The 16,863-nt window shown below is 37.0% G+C and overlaps 1 protein-coding gene across 1 annotated transcript; it reads left to right on the forward strand.

The window, feature by feature from the left end:
• The first annotated feature begins 5,878 nt into the window (after nucleotides 1-5,878).
• LOC148677613 (cyclin-dependent kinase 4 inhibitor B-like) lies at nucleotides 5,879-9,377 on the forward strand. Its single transcript, XM_088603443.1, has 2 exons — nucleotides 5,879-6,278; nucleotides 8,278-9,377. Exons 1-2 carry the CDS (start codon nucleotides 6,156-6,158, stop codon nucleotides 8,524-8,526), a joined length of 372 nt encoding a protein of 123 aa, XP_088459569.1. The 5' UTR covers nucleotides 5,879-6,155; the 3' UTR covers nucleotides 8,527-9,377.
• The last annotated feature ends 7,486 nt before the right edge of the window (nucleotides 9,378-16,863 follow it).

Raw genomic sequence — 16,863 nt, forward strand, 5'->3', positions numbered from 1 at the left:
TAAGTACTTTAAGGTCAGTGTCTTGGAAACATATTTAAATAATGTGGTAAAACATAGATGATAAATTAGTGCATCTATACACTGCAACCATTGTAAATGTTTACCATCATTTGTAATATTGGAATTTCATGAGGAAACCTTACCTTCCCAAGATCTGACCTGTCTTGGTCAGATAACTGCTTTTAGCAGCAGAGTAAGTATTTCAATAGGAATTACAAAGGCAGTTGTATAGGTGTAAATTTTCACAGTCGATTTCACGGTTACATCTGTACTTCCTGTGTTGTGTATGAACAGTATTTAAAAGGGCTGCCATTAAAGCTTTGTTAAAAAGGTACAGTTTGGAATCTAGAGTGTCCTGTAATTACAGGCCTATATCTCTTCTTCCATTTTGTGTCAAAGACAGAGGAACATACTGTTGCATTTAAACTATAAAATAGTTTACTACAAACTCTCCTCAAACTCCTTAGGTCTGTAGATTGATCGTTTTCCTTAATTAAGACTTTTGTGTTTCATAGTCAGACATTTTGTGTTGTACCATTAAGGATGTGAAAAAAAGAGGAACTCAAGTACTGTGCTGTCATGACATTTTTGAAAGCAGAGAACACAGAATACAATTTTTATGAAATCTGGTTTAAAGTGATCTCTGGGGTTGGAAAAAATGTCCAGAATCCCTTTATACCTACATTGTATTTGAAAGGAGTTTTTTTTTCAAAACTCAGGTTCTTCCTCTTCAGCTTCCTTATGGAGTATATTTCCTGCATTCTTACTGAAGGCTGAAAGTATCCAAAACTTAGTCTCACCCCCCTTGAGATCACTGTCAGTCCCAAAACTGGTTGGTGGAGTATGGAACAAGCTACCCAGCAATTTTGTTGAAGCCGATGCTCTGGCTTACTTTAAGAATTGGCTGGACGAGATCCTTGAATCAGTTAATTACTAATTGCCATACAGGCTACATGGCCTGAATGGCCTCTTTTCATCCTGTTTTATGTTCTATTGTTTAATAACGAGCAATGAGTCTGCATCACATGTGAAGCATGACTTGGCTATGCTTTGGTGGGACAGAAGAAAGATTTGCTAATGGTTGTTCCATACCTGAAAAACGCCCAAACACAGGCAAGAATATGAAGAGACTGTGGTGAGATCATAGTAAAAAAAAACAATCATATCTTTCAGGATATGAAAAATCCTTGGTGCAGATTTGAATACTTTCCTGAATCATGACATGATGCTATGTACTGTAAAGCAGATACCCTGATGTCATTCAAGGAAGTGCTTAACTACTATCAAACAGCCTTGTTAAGCTCAATGTCCACCTCTTGTTTGTATCATTTCATTTTCCTCTTTTAGTTGTGTAAGTTCACAATATTGTGACTTGGGTGTGTGAGCATATTATTGAATATAAGTAGCTGTAAAAGCAAAGATGTCTGATGTATCTTTTGGTAAAAGCCTTAGGACATTCTGAAGCATTTTTGTAATTAATTAAGTACATGTATACATATTGTCCAATGTATTTTTACATACAGTGATATTGTCTCACTGTTTACCTTCCTAGGCAAATATATTTATCACATGAATCTCAGCAGTCACATCAGTTTCTTGAAAGATGTCTAGGTACTGGCTTCAACAACAACACATTCATGACAGCTGTGTGTTATTTCCATACCATACTGACAAAGTTTCTTTGGTGGAAGCACTCCCTGATATGGATGCAGTAAAGGTGCACTTAGTGTTTCACACAAGCATATTGAATGTTGGCAGTTTTTTGTTTAATAAATAATGACATAAAAGTAAAATGTGCGTGTTATCTGTCACATGAGATTAGATTAAACTATTGTTAAGGCTTGGTGAGGACTAGATAAAGGTTAGACACCATAAAATCACAATGTGGTGTATATGACTGAGAAAAACCTAGATTCATATATATATATAAAACAGGGATTTTGAATTTAATCTAAACATAATTGTATATTGAATAGAAATATAATTGTTATATTTGAATATACATGAACTCTAGATATTACACAACATTAAAAAGCAGAACTGTCAGACCACTAATTCCGCTTTGTAACATTCAAAGTCAGCAGCCACAGTGAAACTGCTGTTTCACCTTTACTACTATCTCCAGCTATTTATGTTTGTGTTTGTATATTTATTTCCTTTTAGCAGCCATCAGGAAGAGCTAAGTATTTCTAGGCTGCCTTAGCTGGTTTAGAGGAGTTGTCTCGATTTAGTTCAGTTTGGTTTTAGAGTTGAGACTGTCCTATGAAGGGTCTTTTGTTATCGGAGAATCTTGGTTAGTTTGTATTAAAATTGGTCTTTATATTGTTCGTATGAAAATTGAGAGGACAATTGAGAATAGATTCTCAAATTGGTCTTTGTAAACAATTGTAGATCAATAATGTGTGTCTTTCGTTTTGAGTTTAGTTTGTAGTTGTTGTAAAAAGCTTTGTGTTTTAAGTTATTTTTCCTTTATTTAACCACCAGAAACAAAGAAATGCTGTGGCCACAATCTGAGTCATTCAAGACTGTGGGAGGTGCCAGTGTCCTTCCTTAATTTGCATTCTAGACAAGCAGGTGTCAGGATCCTGTTTTTAACATTGGTTTGACTTCAGCGATTTACATGATTCCCTCATAAGGTTTTACTGTGTATATGCAGAATATCAAAAGATAAATGAATTACAGTAGCAACAGATTCACAAAGTTCTTATCAGGGAAATGGCCATCTGGTTTTGTAGCAGGTACGCGGACATTTCCTCGAACAGACGTGACTGAGATACATTCATGCTACTAATCAACATTTCTCATCAACAGTGCTGATCAGCAGGGCTCAGCTGTGAAAGTCACAAGCTAGAGAGCTGAGAGTTCATGGTTCAGGCAACACAAGCTGCTTGCACACATGCTTCGTAGCAGTTTGCAGACACTTGTGTGGCTCTGTCTCATTGCTCTCATAGGTTCTGGACAAGCCAGTACCTGGCATTGGCTAAATGTTTTCCCAACTAATTCCAGATATGCACAATAGGTCCCCAGTCTGGGGGGTTGGGCATGAATTAAGTAACTGGCATGGTTCAAATGTCAGACTCTTGTTAAATAAACTCTTTAGTATTGTGTAAATACTGAAAATGTTTCCGTGTCAATTGCAACCAGCATACTGGTGTGTAGCTCTGCAATATATTCTCATGTTCATTGCAACTGATCCTTTTTGACAGTGGCTCATGACCTTGGTCCTAAGGGACCCCTGTTTCCACCAGCTTGTGTTACATCCAAGGTCTAAACCGCAGCCTAACAGACTCAGATTGACTATCAGAGGTATTTTTAAGGGTGAGTGGGATTTGTCATTGGAATCGATCCCGTATCCATTTGTGAGGATCACAACTTCTCTCGCTCTGTTGTGTGTTAGCTGGAGCTTGAAATGTAACCCGTCGTACCTCTGCGGAATGAAAAAGAAAAGCGATGTCTGTGTGATACATTGTCGTGGCCACCTGTATCTGATTCTCCCTAACTCGATGAACTGTTCAGTGCTGTTTAGACAGAAACGAGGCTTGCAAACTCTAAATAAACACGCCGAGGAGAGAAGTTCTGTTTGCAGAACAATACACGTTTGAATCAGGGGAAATGTCGAAGCCGAGGACTCGGCCGAACAAAGTGTTTAAACAAATAAGCAGGTAAATAAAAGGCCTCGTTAAAGAAAGGTGGGGTGAGGAAGATCATACAAATGATTTCCAACGGCAACAGCACTACATTCAGGTCCAACAGCACCCTGAAAGGGCCACAGGGTGGCGCTGCTCTCCAGAGCAACATTTTTTGAAACATTGAAAACATTTTCAGACTTAAAACATTTTTTTTAAATTAAACTAACCCTTACCCCAAAAAGAAATACAATAAATCTTGATTTATTATTGAATGGGATTAGTGCGTAAGTATAATCTTGTCTGAAAATAATCTAGCACTTCAAAGTTTATTAAGCAATTGTTCACTGATCATAATAAAGGTGTCTAATAAATATGTCCGTTTAATACACGAGGTGAAGACATTATTTGCTCGATAACACAGACCTCCCAGAAATTAGCGGATCAATACATGTGAATATATTAATTAGGACCCGTGCTTTATCTAGCACTTGTATCAGGCCAGACTGATTTGGGGCAAAGGAAAAACACCAAAATCTGGGAGGAAGATATTTCTGTGCATATCTCCTGGGAATTTCAGAGAATCGCGATTATTCAGCTATTTAAATTTGACCAAACAATGTACGCGTGTCCACTTGATACTCAAATACCATTTTGGACATTATTGGATTTTTTTTTGTGCCCTCTGGATGTTTCGTTCGATATACACATTCAGATTTATCCATTTAATACAAAAGTCATTATTTAAAAAAAATGTTTTCTATATCTAAAATATAAAATACGATCTTTAGAACATATTGAAAACCATAGTCAAATACTGCAAAAGATTTCTATAAAAATGAAGCTCATTACGTGTCTAATGTTTTAAATGTATTTAACTGCATATATAAATAATTTAATTAGGGTTCTTATTATCATTTATTCTTGAGTGTAGATAGCGTAATTTTCCAAAAGCATTCTGGCATAAATACATGCATGTAAGAAGAACATTTCTAATATGATTAACTCAATTAACTCAATACAGAAAACATTACATTTTATTTGGACACGCGTATTTAGTGTTTTATCTAAAGATATTTTTAAACTTGATGTTCTGCGACACGTTTTGATCAATTTTAAATGATAAAATAATACTTTGCTAAATAAATGGCTAAATACCGTCATTGGTACCGTATCGGGCTAGAAGCTAAAAGTTGCGCAATTTTTATATACTGATTTCTAAAAGCCCAAAAGATCAATCAAACATACAGCGTGTCATATTTCAAATTAAACCTTGTTATTCAACATTTAAGATGATTATTGTTTCTTGTGAGGACATCAACATTTCCAAAAGGCTAGGATTTTTTCCCATTATTTAAAATAAAGCTAGATTGAACAAGAAACGTCACAACTTCTCGCGGTTAATTTACAAGTTGAACAACATTGTGTGACTGGCAGATATGGAACTATTCCTTTGAGATATTTTCTTGATTTACTTTGAATCATTAGACTGGACAGACTCCAGAAATTTCGAAAAACTATTAGAACTGAAACATTTTAGTGGAGAACGAAGACATAATTTGAAGGGACAATTGAGATAAAGAAACATTTTAGACTCTAGAAATCTCTTCATTGGTGATTCACCCGATCTGAACTCGCAAATGTAGTTTACTAACAATGCTTTTATCACAGAATATTAATATAGAAGAAATGGCATTGTGCCAAAAAAAACTAAAAAAACTTCTCCATATTTGAACATACGTTTAGGCTGCATCAATTTAAATCATCGTATTTAAAAATGTAATCTAAAGATCCGTAGAAAAGCCTCGTTTTCTGCGCCAGTCTGTCTTTTATGTCACTATCACTTAGATTTAATGGCGAGGAATCCTTTCATAAATGACAGTAGCCAACCAAAAACCCTCTGTGAAGAAACGCAAGAAATGCAACCAGACGCTCCCGTCTCGGTTGGAGCGGATTAAACTACTGTAGCTAAACCGAACATCTGCATCACAGCGCAGGCATGGGAGCGATGAGCGAAACGCAGTTGTGTCCAGTAGCCTCACATGAAATATCTCTGTACTGCATGGGCTGTACTATCAAGGGACTAGCTTTTCCCTAGCTGAAGGAGGAGCTTGGTCAAATAAAATGTAAAGGTCTGTCGTGTTGCCCGGTACGTCATGGACGGGACAACATTCTCGTTTAACCTATCAGCCGGCCTTCCCCTTCCTGGTGTACTTGACATTGGGCGTGCGCAGTGATACTCTCAATAGGAGGAGTTTGGCAGTTCTCGTCTGCAGTTCAGACAAGACAAGTCAGAACAAATACCCCTTAACTCCAAGGCGACACTACAAGAAATCCCGATTTGACGGTCCCAGTTTCATGTAGACCTGACCCTAGCAGACGGAAATACTGGACGTTCATGCGGGATTTGCTTCAGGCGTTTTTTACATCGCGATGCACTTTGCGAAACTACGACCTGTCAAATGAAGTATCAGTTTTAGTACCGGTTCTGGGAAAAAGGACTTGCGCGATTTCTTTTTTTTGTTCACCATGAGCTCTGGAGATATCTTGTCATCTGCCGCAGCCACTGGCAACATTATTCTGGTCGAACAATTACTGAAAGCCGGCATCGATCCCAATGATGTTAACGCCTTTGGTCGGACCCCTCTTCAGGTAGGTCATAATAGGCTGAACTGAATAAATTACATTTTCAGCCTGCTGTGGAGGTTAACTTGTATTCGGAAATTATAGATTAAATAGCGGTAAAGGTAGTTGTTGCGTGGGATAAGGAGATCATTTATGTGAGGCAGGTATAGATACAGGATAAGAGAAACGACGCCTGTCATGACAGAACATGACGCTTATTTGTTTTTCAAAATTCATGTATGCTAATAAGGACCATAGGCCTAAGGTTTAAATAGAAATACGCCTCTATTGACGTTTTAAAAAATAATAAAATGCAAATTATAGTATATGTAGTATATAGTCATTATAGTATAGTATATGTCATATCCAATAATCCATAGCGTATATGTGTGTGTATAGTTTTCTAGTCTTCAGTAAAATTACAGTTTACAGTATGTGGACGTACTGTTTAAACTCTTTGGGGGAAAAATCTTACACCGAAGATTTGAAATCAATACGACATGTATCAACTGAGATTTCTTAAATTAGGAAAATTAACACAGAAATGTCTTCTCTAAAATGGTTAATTTTCTAAGGCCAATGTATTGAGAATTTCCAAGTTAATTTAATTGTTTGGTTTTTGACATTTTTATCATTATTAGAAATGATGAGTATTAACATTATCGTTAAGTGTTTCGTTTTTTTTTTAAATGGGAGCAATCTCGGATTAAAAGCAAACGTCTTTATATATAACTGATTTCACTTTATTACCATCCAGATATCTTGCGTATCAAATTTGTAGTTGGAAACAGGATACATCCTTCTTATTATTTTACATTTAGACATATTTTTCAAAATATGTCTGTTCTAAATTAAAATTATTGCATTTGGAAAACCACAGCATGTCTCATTCTGTTCAAGTTTTCACTGTTCATTAATTCCATTTGTTTAAACTTGCTCGGTATACAGTATACAGTACTGTATGTATTTATTAAAAAATTAATGGGAAATATTATTGAAAGATTCCATATATAGCACACAAGTATTTACATTTTATGTTTTGAAAATGAGAAGCAACCAATTTATTGTTTGTGGTCACAATCAATTTATTAGAAAATGTTTAACCCATACATTTTTGTCCTTCATCGTAAATTTACACGTGACTAATCGATAGCCAACAACCTGTAGCGCAGACATGAAAATACAGTACAGTACTTTCTATCGAAAGCAGTAAATATACTTAAAAACATAACGGGTATTAGTATCTCTAAGAGCAGCGAGCAGAATGAACAAGCACCAAGATAATAAATCAACTTATTTGTTGAACATTTATTACAGGGCTAGATTATTGTCTTGAAGTGCAGGTAAACGTTTTTTTTTTATTTAAACAAAATAACAGTCGTAATATTTACTCACTTTTTCAGAAATTAGTGGCTTCTTTAACGTAAACTACAGACAGATCTGTATTAGCTCATACTAGCATATACTAGGTACTGAGAATTAAAAATTGTTGTTCAAATAGAAACAACGCGTTGTTGTTTTATCAAGTCTAAGACATTAGCCTATTGGAAATTAAGTTTAGACTTATTCTTGAAGTGAAGTTAAACGATTTCTCATCTTTTCCTCATGGAGTACCTTACTCTTAAGTGAGTACATAAAGAATCGAAAAATGTCATTAGACGATTTATAAAATGTTAAGGAATCTACTGTTTTTTTTCACGTTGTATTACCAGTGTGTAATTTACAAAATCTGGTATCTAAAACACAAATTTGTGATAAGTTTATACGTTAAAGTCAGCAGACAAAAATAAGCTCTAATCACAGGGTTTATGCAAAGTGTATTTTGTTGTGCTTTTTTTTTTTACTTTGTCACAAAAAGCATTGCCAATTAACTTGTTTGCCGTCGTTTTTTCCTGCCGGTTTGGACACAGAAATCTAACATATTTCCAAGACGTTATTGTTGTTGCCGCAACATTTACCGTTCTGAGTGACAGTAAAAGAAAAAAGTCACTCAAATTATTCTTCACTATGTTTGACCACCGTGCAGGTTATGATGATGGGGAACCCGATAGTGGCGGAGCTGCTGCTGTCCCACGGAGCGGACCCGAACGTCTCCGACTGCAGCACGTTTAGCACGCCGCTGCACGACGCGGCCAGGGAGGGCTACCTGTGCACGGTCAAGGTGTTAGTCCAGTACAACGCCGACAGAAACGTGAAGGATAACAACAGCCGGCTACCCATTGATCTTGCCAGAGAAAATGGACACGGGGACGTCGTAGCGTTTTTAGAGCTGTAAATGTCACGATCACTTACGTTTAATTTATGATTTAAGGTTTTAGAAAACAAAACTGCAAAGAAGCGTCGAAGTATTGTTTTATGTATGATTATAAGATCACAGTATATTTTATACGCTATGGTATTTTTTCTCTCTCGTTTAAAAAAGATCTATGGACCTCCGCACAGTCCAGGGTTTTTAAAATGTGTTCTAATGTTTTCAAGGCAATTTCTTACTCTTTACCAAGTGTATGTTGGATTGATTTCTTGAAGTGCACGGATTGTTCGATTATTTTAGCTACTGTACCTTGAAAGGCTTTAGAATCCCTGTGAGCCCGCTACTCCAGTAACGAAGATAGTTAAGTTTGTATTTTACATATATTGCACTTTAAAATATTTATATATTAAACTATGTTCCAAATACAGTAGTTATCATTCAGAAGACGTGAATAGTTTTTAAAGTAGGAACTAAAAAATAGCGTTTCAAAGTTTGTTTTTATGCGTTGATATGAAATATATTGTAAACTGCTGGAGCCGACTTACACTGATGGAAAAAAGAAAAATGAAATAGCATTTAACAAAATAAGCTTTGGCTTGCTCCAAGACGCATTGTAAAACCATTCGATTGTTTTTTTTTATAAATATTCAAATTTGAAATTGCAAGTTGTTTAGAATTCACGTTTTGTGTGTGTGAAGAAATTGTGCTGTGTAAAGTAATATAAAAACTGTCTGTGGTCATTTTTAGAGGTTTCGGAATACTAGGTGTTTCCGTTTTGTGCAATTTCCAACATATTTCAACAATGTATATTTAATATTTCATCATTATTAAATAATTTGATATTTATATGAACATAAAATACTGATAAGAATCGATTGATTTGAAGATGGCTCATTATTAGCGCAGTTTGGGTCAGCCGGTACAAAAATAATGAAAAGACCCGCTATTTTAAACTGCCATTCAGTATGTACTGTAACAGAAAGAGACCGTCTTATCGTCTTATTCTCATTGGTAACCTTCTCTCTTCATATTGTATAAAGCTTGCGGCATTTGAAAATTGACTACTTTTAGTAGTTACATTTAATTTCCTTTCCTGTGCTGAGTATTATAGAAAAGTGTTCATCAGTTAACAAATCGAAACATTAAGTACTTTTTCTTTCTGATTCATAGTTCGTGATATCCAGTTTTAGAAGAGACCCCGGGTGGATCAACTCAATTTAGACGGGTGATTTTCGTGGTTTTCGGGAAAATCCCCGATTTTTTAAAATGCACACACATCAATATTGATAAAGAATACCACTGCCATCACTATAATTGTAATCTAGTGATGCAGAGTCGGGAAAAAATGGTCTGATTTTAATACCTATACCCAATCCGGGTCCTTCAAGAACAGAATATAAATAAATAGATCCAGCCGTGATCAGGAAGGCGTCTATTCCTGGTCGGAGAGGTCAGACAACAACACTCACTGTCAAACGAAAGACAAAAAGTTTTGGTCAAGTGCTCCTCTAATTGGTATTCATATCACACGATACCTTTTCGTTTGCGTGATTCAAAAATAATACGGAAGTTATTTTTTTAAGTCTTCGGGTCCAATTGCACAGGCAAAGAATCCTGTCAGCTTTTACTTTTTTATTCATGTTTTGCTCGGAGTGTAATACAAAAGCTTTGGTTTTGTGATTCACTTTTGGGAATATGAAGGAATAAATACTCCCAGTCACGGTGGGATCGTTTTCAGAAAGATGACGCGAATCTGGTCGTTAATTCTTTCGAATTGGATATTGTTGTTTGTTTTTGTTTTGTTTTTTGTTTTTAAATCTTGATATCTAATCCTTTGTAGACTGTTCCTCTTTCAAGAGTGAAAATCATAATCCGCTAACGGCACTTCTCCGGTCTTTTCTTGAGCGCGTTTATGAGGATCTGAATTCCCGGTTAGCATAACCGGAGATACGAAAGTGACTCGTCGTTATGAAGAGGTAACCACATTGTGGAAACTACCAGAGGGGTCAACATGTATCTCAGAAATACTAAATGTACATATTTTAATTTCAAAGGTTTGACCACCAGCATTATTTGTATAGGAAATTAACAGCATAAAACGGCGTGATTAATCGCACAGTCGTTCCTAGGGCTATGTCCCTTTAACACTGCTGTTCAGGTGTGATGCTCCGTTTACCAACCAGCTGGAAAGGACACCAATTTTTAGATTAAAAGCAAACAGGATTAACGTACATTTCAATTGTGTACATTTTCTATGTGATTTTCTGGTCACTTTTAGTATCACAAACCTTTCGTGTTGATGTATTTATATTTAAAGGAATCAAATACAGATATTGTATTTTTTAATCGCCGACGTGTCTAATGATAATTTTCTAGGTAGATACATTACTAATTAACAAGCAAACGAACAATCCCCAATAGTGTTCATTGTGTTCTGACGTGTTATATCACAGAATGCCAGTCGTGACACCACCTTTTGACCATGGTATTTTCATGCTTGCGGTGATGGAAAATCTAGTTCAAACCAGTCTCAAACTCCTATTTAAATGTTGCTCCTTTATTTGGAGTTGATACAGGCTATTGAACAGATGGAAATAAAACAGATATGCCTTTTGATTCCATAATTTTACTTAAAATAACTGCGCAATAGATACTGAGGGTTAATAGGTACTGTCACTAACTCGTGACTTTTTGTGACGTCAACCATTCAGAGAAACTGGGAGGGGGGGTTTGATTCATTTGTAGATACGAATGATAGAGCAACGAATGAATATGTAGCAGGTTCCTCTTTTTCCATTGTTATAGGATATCCCTCACCTATCTGTGTATAATAAATACAATAAAGGCAATACTAGTAGCTGAACTAGTGAACATTGTAGTCGGTATACTAGGGAAAGAAGCATTTTCGTATTTTAAAACCTGGCATATTTTCAGTGGTGCTGAAAACAAGTGTCCAGATAACCAGACACAGAGCATACAACACCAACAGAGAGTGGCTTTCAGTTACCCAAATGCGCTTCAAAAACGTCTCGATGCATACAATCGGTTTTTATGCTTGATAAAGATCATATTCCTGATATTACTCACGATAGGGTGACATCTCATCTCATCGCGTAAGCAGATTCAAACCAAGAGGCGAAACCTTGTGCATAAAACGCGAGGCAGTTGCGGTAAATTATTTTAACATTGCTCAATTAAAGTCGTGAGTTGGTCACATTTCACAATAAAGTTGGCACAATCTCAGAACCGCAACAAAACCCAATATCCCAGAGCTAGGAGGCTTTTTAAAATCGTAAACCATGGTGGATTTTTAATAAAGGCTTACTGTACATTTCATACAAAAGTAGTCAATCGTTCTCCACATTCAACGAAAACGGGGAAAGTTATTTTGGACTACAAATGTTGCAGCCGCTTATTAGGATGGCCCTTTGACAGTGTCCTCACACCTTTCTCCAAAGGCGTTCTCAGTAAAGACGAGGTGGGAGCAGGTACAGTACTGTACCTCAGTCGAGTTCATTTTCGTTTTCTCCCGGGACTAAAGATGTCAAGTTATACTGTGGCTTCTTCACGAGCTACACCATCTTTCAGCAATCGATATTTTAAACTGTATAGATTCAAGGTTCATGCATAAGAACATCTGAAACATCACAAGTTAGAAGAAATGTGAATCTCGGTAGCTTTTTTATTTAAAAATGTCAAACACGTTTCTCGAAGAATCTCACAGAAGTTATTTTGGCAGTATAGTTTCTTCCAGTAAAACATTTCTTCTTATATAAAAAAGTATTGTAGATTTGTATTAATCACAAATGGCACTTGTAACAGAGTGAGGCCGAGTGTTCTGTCCTCACTAAAAATAAAACTGGTTAAAAATGTAGGAAGTCAAAGTCCATCTTCCAACAAAGGAAACATTCCTGGAAGAATCTGTTCTAGATTGTGTAAGATCATCATCATAATCCTGCAGAGTCTCTCACAAAGCTCCACACACTGGAGTATTTATTTTCTAAAAAGAAACTAGTTTGAAATGTAGGAAGTCAATGTCCTGTGTACTTCCCTTTGGCATGGTGACAATCAGTCATATTCACCATGAATTCACCTGTATAAACAAAGATCTGTTCCTGGCACAACCATATTTAACTAGGTGTCTGTTATGTCTGTAGAAACAGAAAAGTGACAGAATATTTTAACCGGTAGCTTTAACTTGAAAAGTAAATTGTTTCAGTTTAAAAGAAATACCAAAAATGGCGATGCCTGGGAACTTGAGCTTCACATGCAAAATTTTATTTGCCTATAATCTCTCTAGCAGGAAAATGCAAAAGTATAATTTGACGAGGCAGCTTGGCTTGTTAGCTTCTACCTGACCCGACTCTGTTTTAAATGAATACACCTAAGAGGACCAAAGGTAAACATGCCGTGTTTCTTCCACAAACAAGTAATGTTTTTGGTTTGAATTAACTGAGCTAACCTGAAAGCGGATTGGGTTTGACTCATTTACAGTACATACAGTACCAGTGGTTTATTCTCAAGGTGAACTCAATCTTGGCGAGAGTGAAAGGGCATCATAACGACTGAAGCTGAGGTCAGTGAAGGCATTATGTAAAATGCAAGTCCAAAGTAGCACTGTACACTGTACATGCATTATTGCTGATCACTCACCTGTTTCACTATGCATTTCCTGCACATTCTGACAAGAAACTGGGTCCTAAATACAAAAGCAAAACTAGTGCAACACACTTCAGCAGTGGATACAATACAGAGAGAGTTCACTGAGTGGGGGAACATAATCTATCCATAAATGGCAGTGATGGTGGACGGTTTCATTTATGAATGCTGAGCTGTTCTTTGCCCTCCTAGAATACACACAAAATAAATATAGACATTTTAACAATGTTGCTCTACAGCTGCCTGGTCTTCTGTACTCTTATAAAAGCTACACTCAAGACAGGTTTCCCTCTAGTGAAACACAGCTCACCCACTCCCATCCCCGAGTGAATTCAGATGCACATCAAGAAAAGAACATCAATTAAGAGAACGTGATCAAGCAGCTTTCTTGTAATGCCTGTCTGACAGGATAGCGTTATAGCACTGGACTTTGAGGCCAGTCTTATCACTGCACAGTAAACCTGAAAGCTCATCTGGAGCAGAGCTGCAGCAAGTGCACGAGGAGCAGGAGCAAGATGTAAACAGACAAGCTTAACACTTCCTCAGCCTGTGGGCTTCAACCTGAGGCCCGGGGGCATTTGGGGGTCTCACAGACATTGTTGAAGGGTACCTTTGAAACAATTTTCACCCCTCTCGGCTAGCAGCAAGGTAGATCCATAAATACTACTGACAGAAGCTGTCTCTGAATCCTTTTTGATGACTACGTAACAAAACATAACAAAGGATTACGAAAGAGAGGAGGCCATTTGGTCCACCCAGCTACTTCAGGAAAGAAACCAGGCTATAGGCTGGGAAGTTTGCTCCATACTCCCACAACTCTTGGTCTAAAGAAGTGCCTCCTGTTCTTGGTTTTAAATGCAGGTTAACCAAGTTTCCGCTTGTGCCCTCTGGTTAGTATCTCGCAGTTCATTCTGAAGCAATCTGCTAAACTAAATCTGTCAATGCTTTCTTAAAGCCATCAGCACACCTACAGACCTCAAAGACCAGAGATCTCTGGAAAAGTACAGAGAGCTTCCCATTTCTGGCCATGATCATGCCTGCTGACTGGGCTGGTTTTGTGAACCAGGCTCTTGTGTTCCAGTGGCTAGACACACATACCTGGTGTCTATTTTATTGGCATGAAAAACATCTTTTTACAGTACAGAAGATCAATCACTGGGCCATCTGTGGCAAACGCCTCCAAGTATGCATGGCCTGCAAAGGCAGAATGCATTTACAAGCTTGATTTTAATATTAGTCTCGGGATGGGATTCATTTTGAGCAAGATTAGTATACATTCTTTGTGAGCTATCACATCTAGACCTCTACATACACCTGCGCAACAAGCAATAATGTATTCAGAATTCTTTATTATTTATTTTTATTTATTCATATATTGCAGGACATCTATTCAAAGTGACTTTTAAATCAAAATCAAAACAAGGACAAATCATTTTTTTTAAAAAGGAAAACAATGTACTCTGACATTTATTTCATGATACAAAACCTGCTTTTCTCTTTATTATGGCTATTAAAATGATTTATCTAATGCTGATGTTGCCCGTGTGAAAGGAGTCAAGACCTCAATTTTAGGTAGAGGAGGCAGTGTAGTATTGTATAGTGGGTAAGCCTTTGGACAAGTGACTATGAGGTTGTGGTTCTGAATCTCTGCTGTGGACCCTGCAGCTGTACTCTAGAGAGTTTTGCTCCTGTTCACCCCACCTAAAAGGGGACCAGCATTGCCTGGGGGTTAATCCATGTGTTTGAGTGGTGTGCTATTGATGGGCTTTGTAGTCCACCTAACACTAAACTAACCAGAATGCGCTCTGATCCAATGAGCTGGTGTGTCTCTGCTATGGACTTTTAATCTTTTTATTGTATATAGTACCTTTCACAGCACATCATCTCAAGGCACTGCCCAATAAACCAATAAAACAAAAAAGGAAGTAAATTCAGCCAAATTAAAAGTGAAAAAGAGAGTTCTAAGAAAGTGAGGTCTTTCAAGATCAGATAAGGGCTGGGAGCTCACTCCACAGTCTGGGAGCAACACAACAGAAGGCACAGTCACCCAGTGTTTGGATTCAGGTATTGGGAACTACAAAAGTCCAAAGTTCACAAATGTCCTGTAGTGTACAGTATACAGGAGGCTACAAGTCTTTACAGGTGAGCAGCAGTGCTTTGAAACATATTCTGAAAGCCAAAGGGAGCCATTGAACAGGTGATGTATGCTTATCGGTGAAGGGAAATGATCTTTAAACCTGACTGAATGAACTCTGAAAGCTTTAAGAGAACTGCAAGTTATTCCCAAAGTCCTCGTGATGACTGTGAATCATGTTATAATTATAGAACTTAAGCACAATATACTGTTTACTGGAACTACAGAGGAATGTATTTTATGTTGATACTTTGATACTACCTTGCTGATTTACCTACTGTAACTGAGATTAACATCTTTGGTCCTGTTGTACTTGGAACCTAAGGAAATTGTGTCAAATATTAACAGCTCTTCTGAAGATGGTAAATAATAATAATGTATATGAAGAAGTGCACTCTTGATATAAGAACAAAATGAAGATTATGCTATATGGCAAAATGGAACTGAATTGTTCTTACTAAATGTGCCATTTACTCAGTGACAAAAAAAATGGAACAATATGAAGATGGCACCTATTGGCTTTATACAGTGGGTATAGAAAGTCAGACCATTCCCATTTTTATTTACAAATTGTATCTTGCAACATCCAAGTAAAAAAAAAGAAAGCAAAACTTCTGAAAAAAAAATAAAAGTAAAAAAGTGGAATAACTGGGTTGGATTAGAGAACACCCACTGAGTCAATACTTGGTGGTTTGCTTGAATTACAGCCTTGAGTCTGTTTGGATACATCTCTACCAACTTTGCACACCTAGAGGGAGGAATGCAGAATTGTTCCAGCTCAGTCAAACTGCGTGGTGACCGTTGATGGACTGCCCTCTTCATTCCAAAGATTTTCAGAGGGATTTAGGTTTAGGTGCCACACACTTTACACTTCTTAATGATGGTCTTGACTGTGCTCCCTGGGATACTTCAAGCCTTTGAAATCTTTTTATACCATCTCCTGATTTGTGCCTTTCCACAACTTCATCTCGAAGTTCTTTTGAAAGCACCTTTCCCCCCATAGTGCAGTCTTTGCTCTGAAATGCACTTCCGAGCTGTGGAATCCACTAGAAACAGCTGCTTTTATTCTGAACTATTCAAAATCACCCCAATTGATCACAGGTGGGAGCCAATTAGTTTGTTTTGTGATCTGTAAGGTGACTGGTTATACCTGAGCAAGTTTACAAATGCCATTGTAAGGGGGGTGTTCACTTATCCAAATAAGGTATTTTGCGGTTATAATATTAATTTATTTTCAGAATGTAGAAAAAATTAAAGAGCTTTATACGTTGCTTGAAGGACTAAGTAATGGTGCCTCTGGTCATTTGTTTGGCATAAGCAAATCTTAATTTCACATAATAAGGGAAAACGAAAAAGCTGTGAGAGTGAGTGTAATAAATGGAAAAGTGACATTAATTAGAGTCTCATACGTGCCAAATGACCTGATCCACATGGGCGTCATTACAGAAATAAAGGTGAGTTTTGAGCAATTGAATTGTGAGTTCAGTTCCCCTAACCCTATTTTCCCCATAAAATGGGAATCAAGTTTACCAACCACACATTTTTCAAGAACATTACTCTACTGAGAC

The sequence above is a fragment of the Lepisosteus platostomus genome, chromosome 1, assembly GCF_059453375.1.
Source record: "Lepisosteus platostomus isolate fLepPlt1 chromosome 1, fLepPlt1.hap1, whole genome shotgun sequence".
NCBI classification, from domain to species: domain Eukaryota; kingdom Metazoa; phylum Chordata; class Actinopteri; order Semionotiformes; family Lepisosteidae; genus Lepisosteus; species Lepisosteus platostomus.

What these genes read in the sequence shown, in the direction of transcription:
- LOC148677613 (XM_088603443.1), top strand. Translation starts at nt 6,156, where the DNA reads ATGAGCTCTGGAGATATCTTGTCATCTGCCGCAGCCACTGGCAACATT. An exon ending in TTGGTCGGACCCCTCTTCAG is followed by an intron (nt 6,279 to 8,277) that starts GTAGGTCATAAT and finishes ACCACCGTGCAG; the next exon opens with GTTATGATGATGGGGAACCC.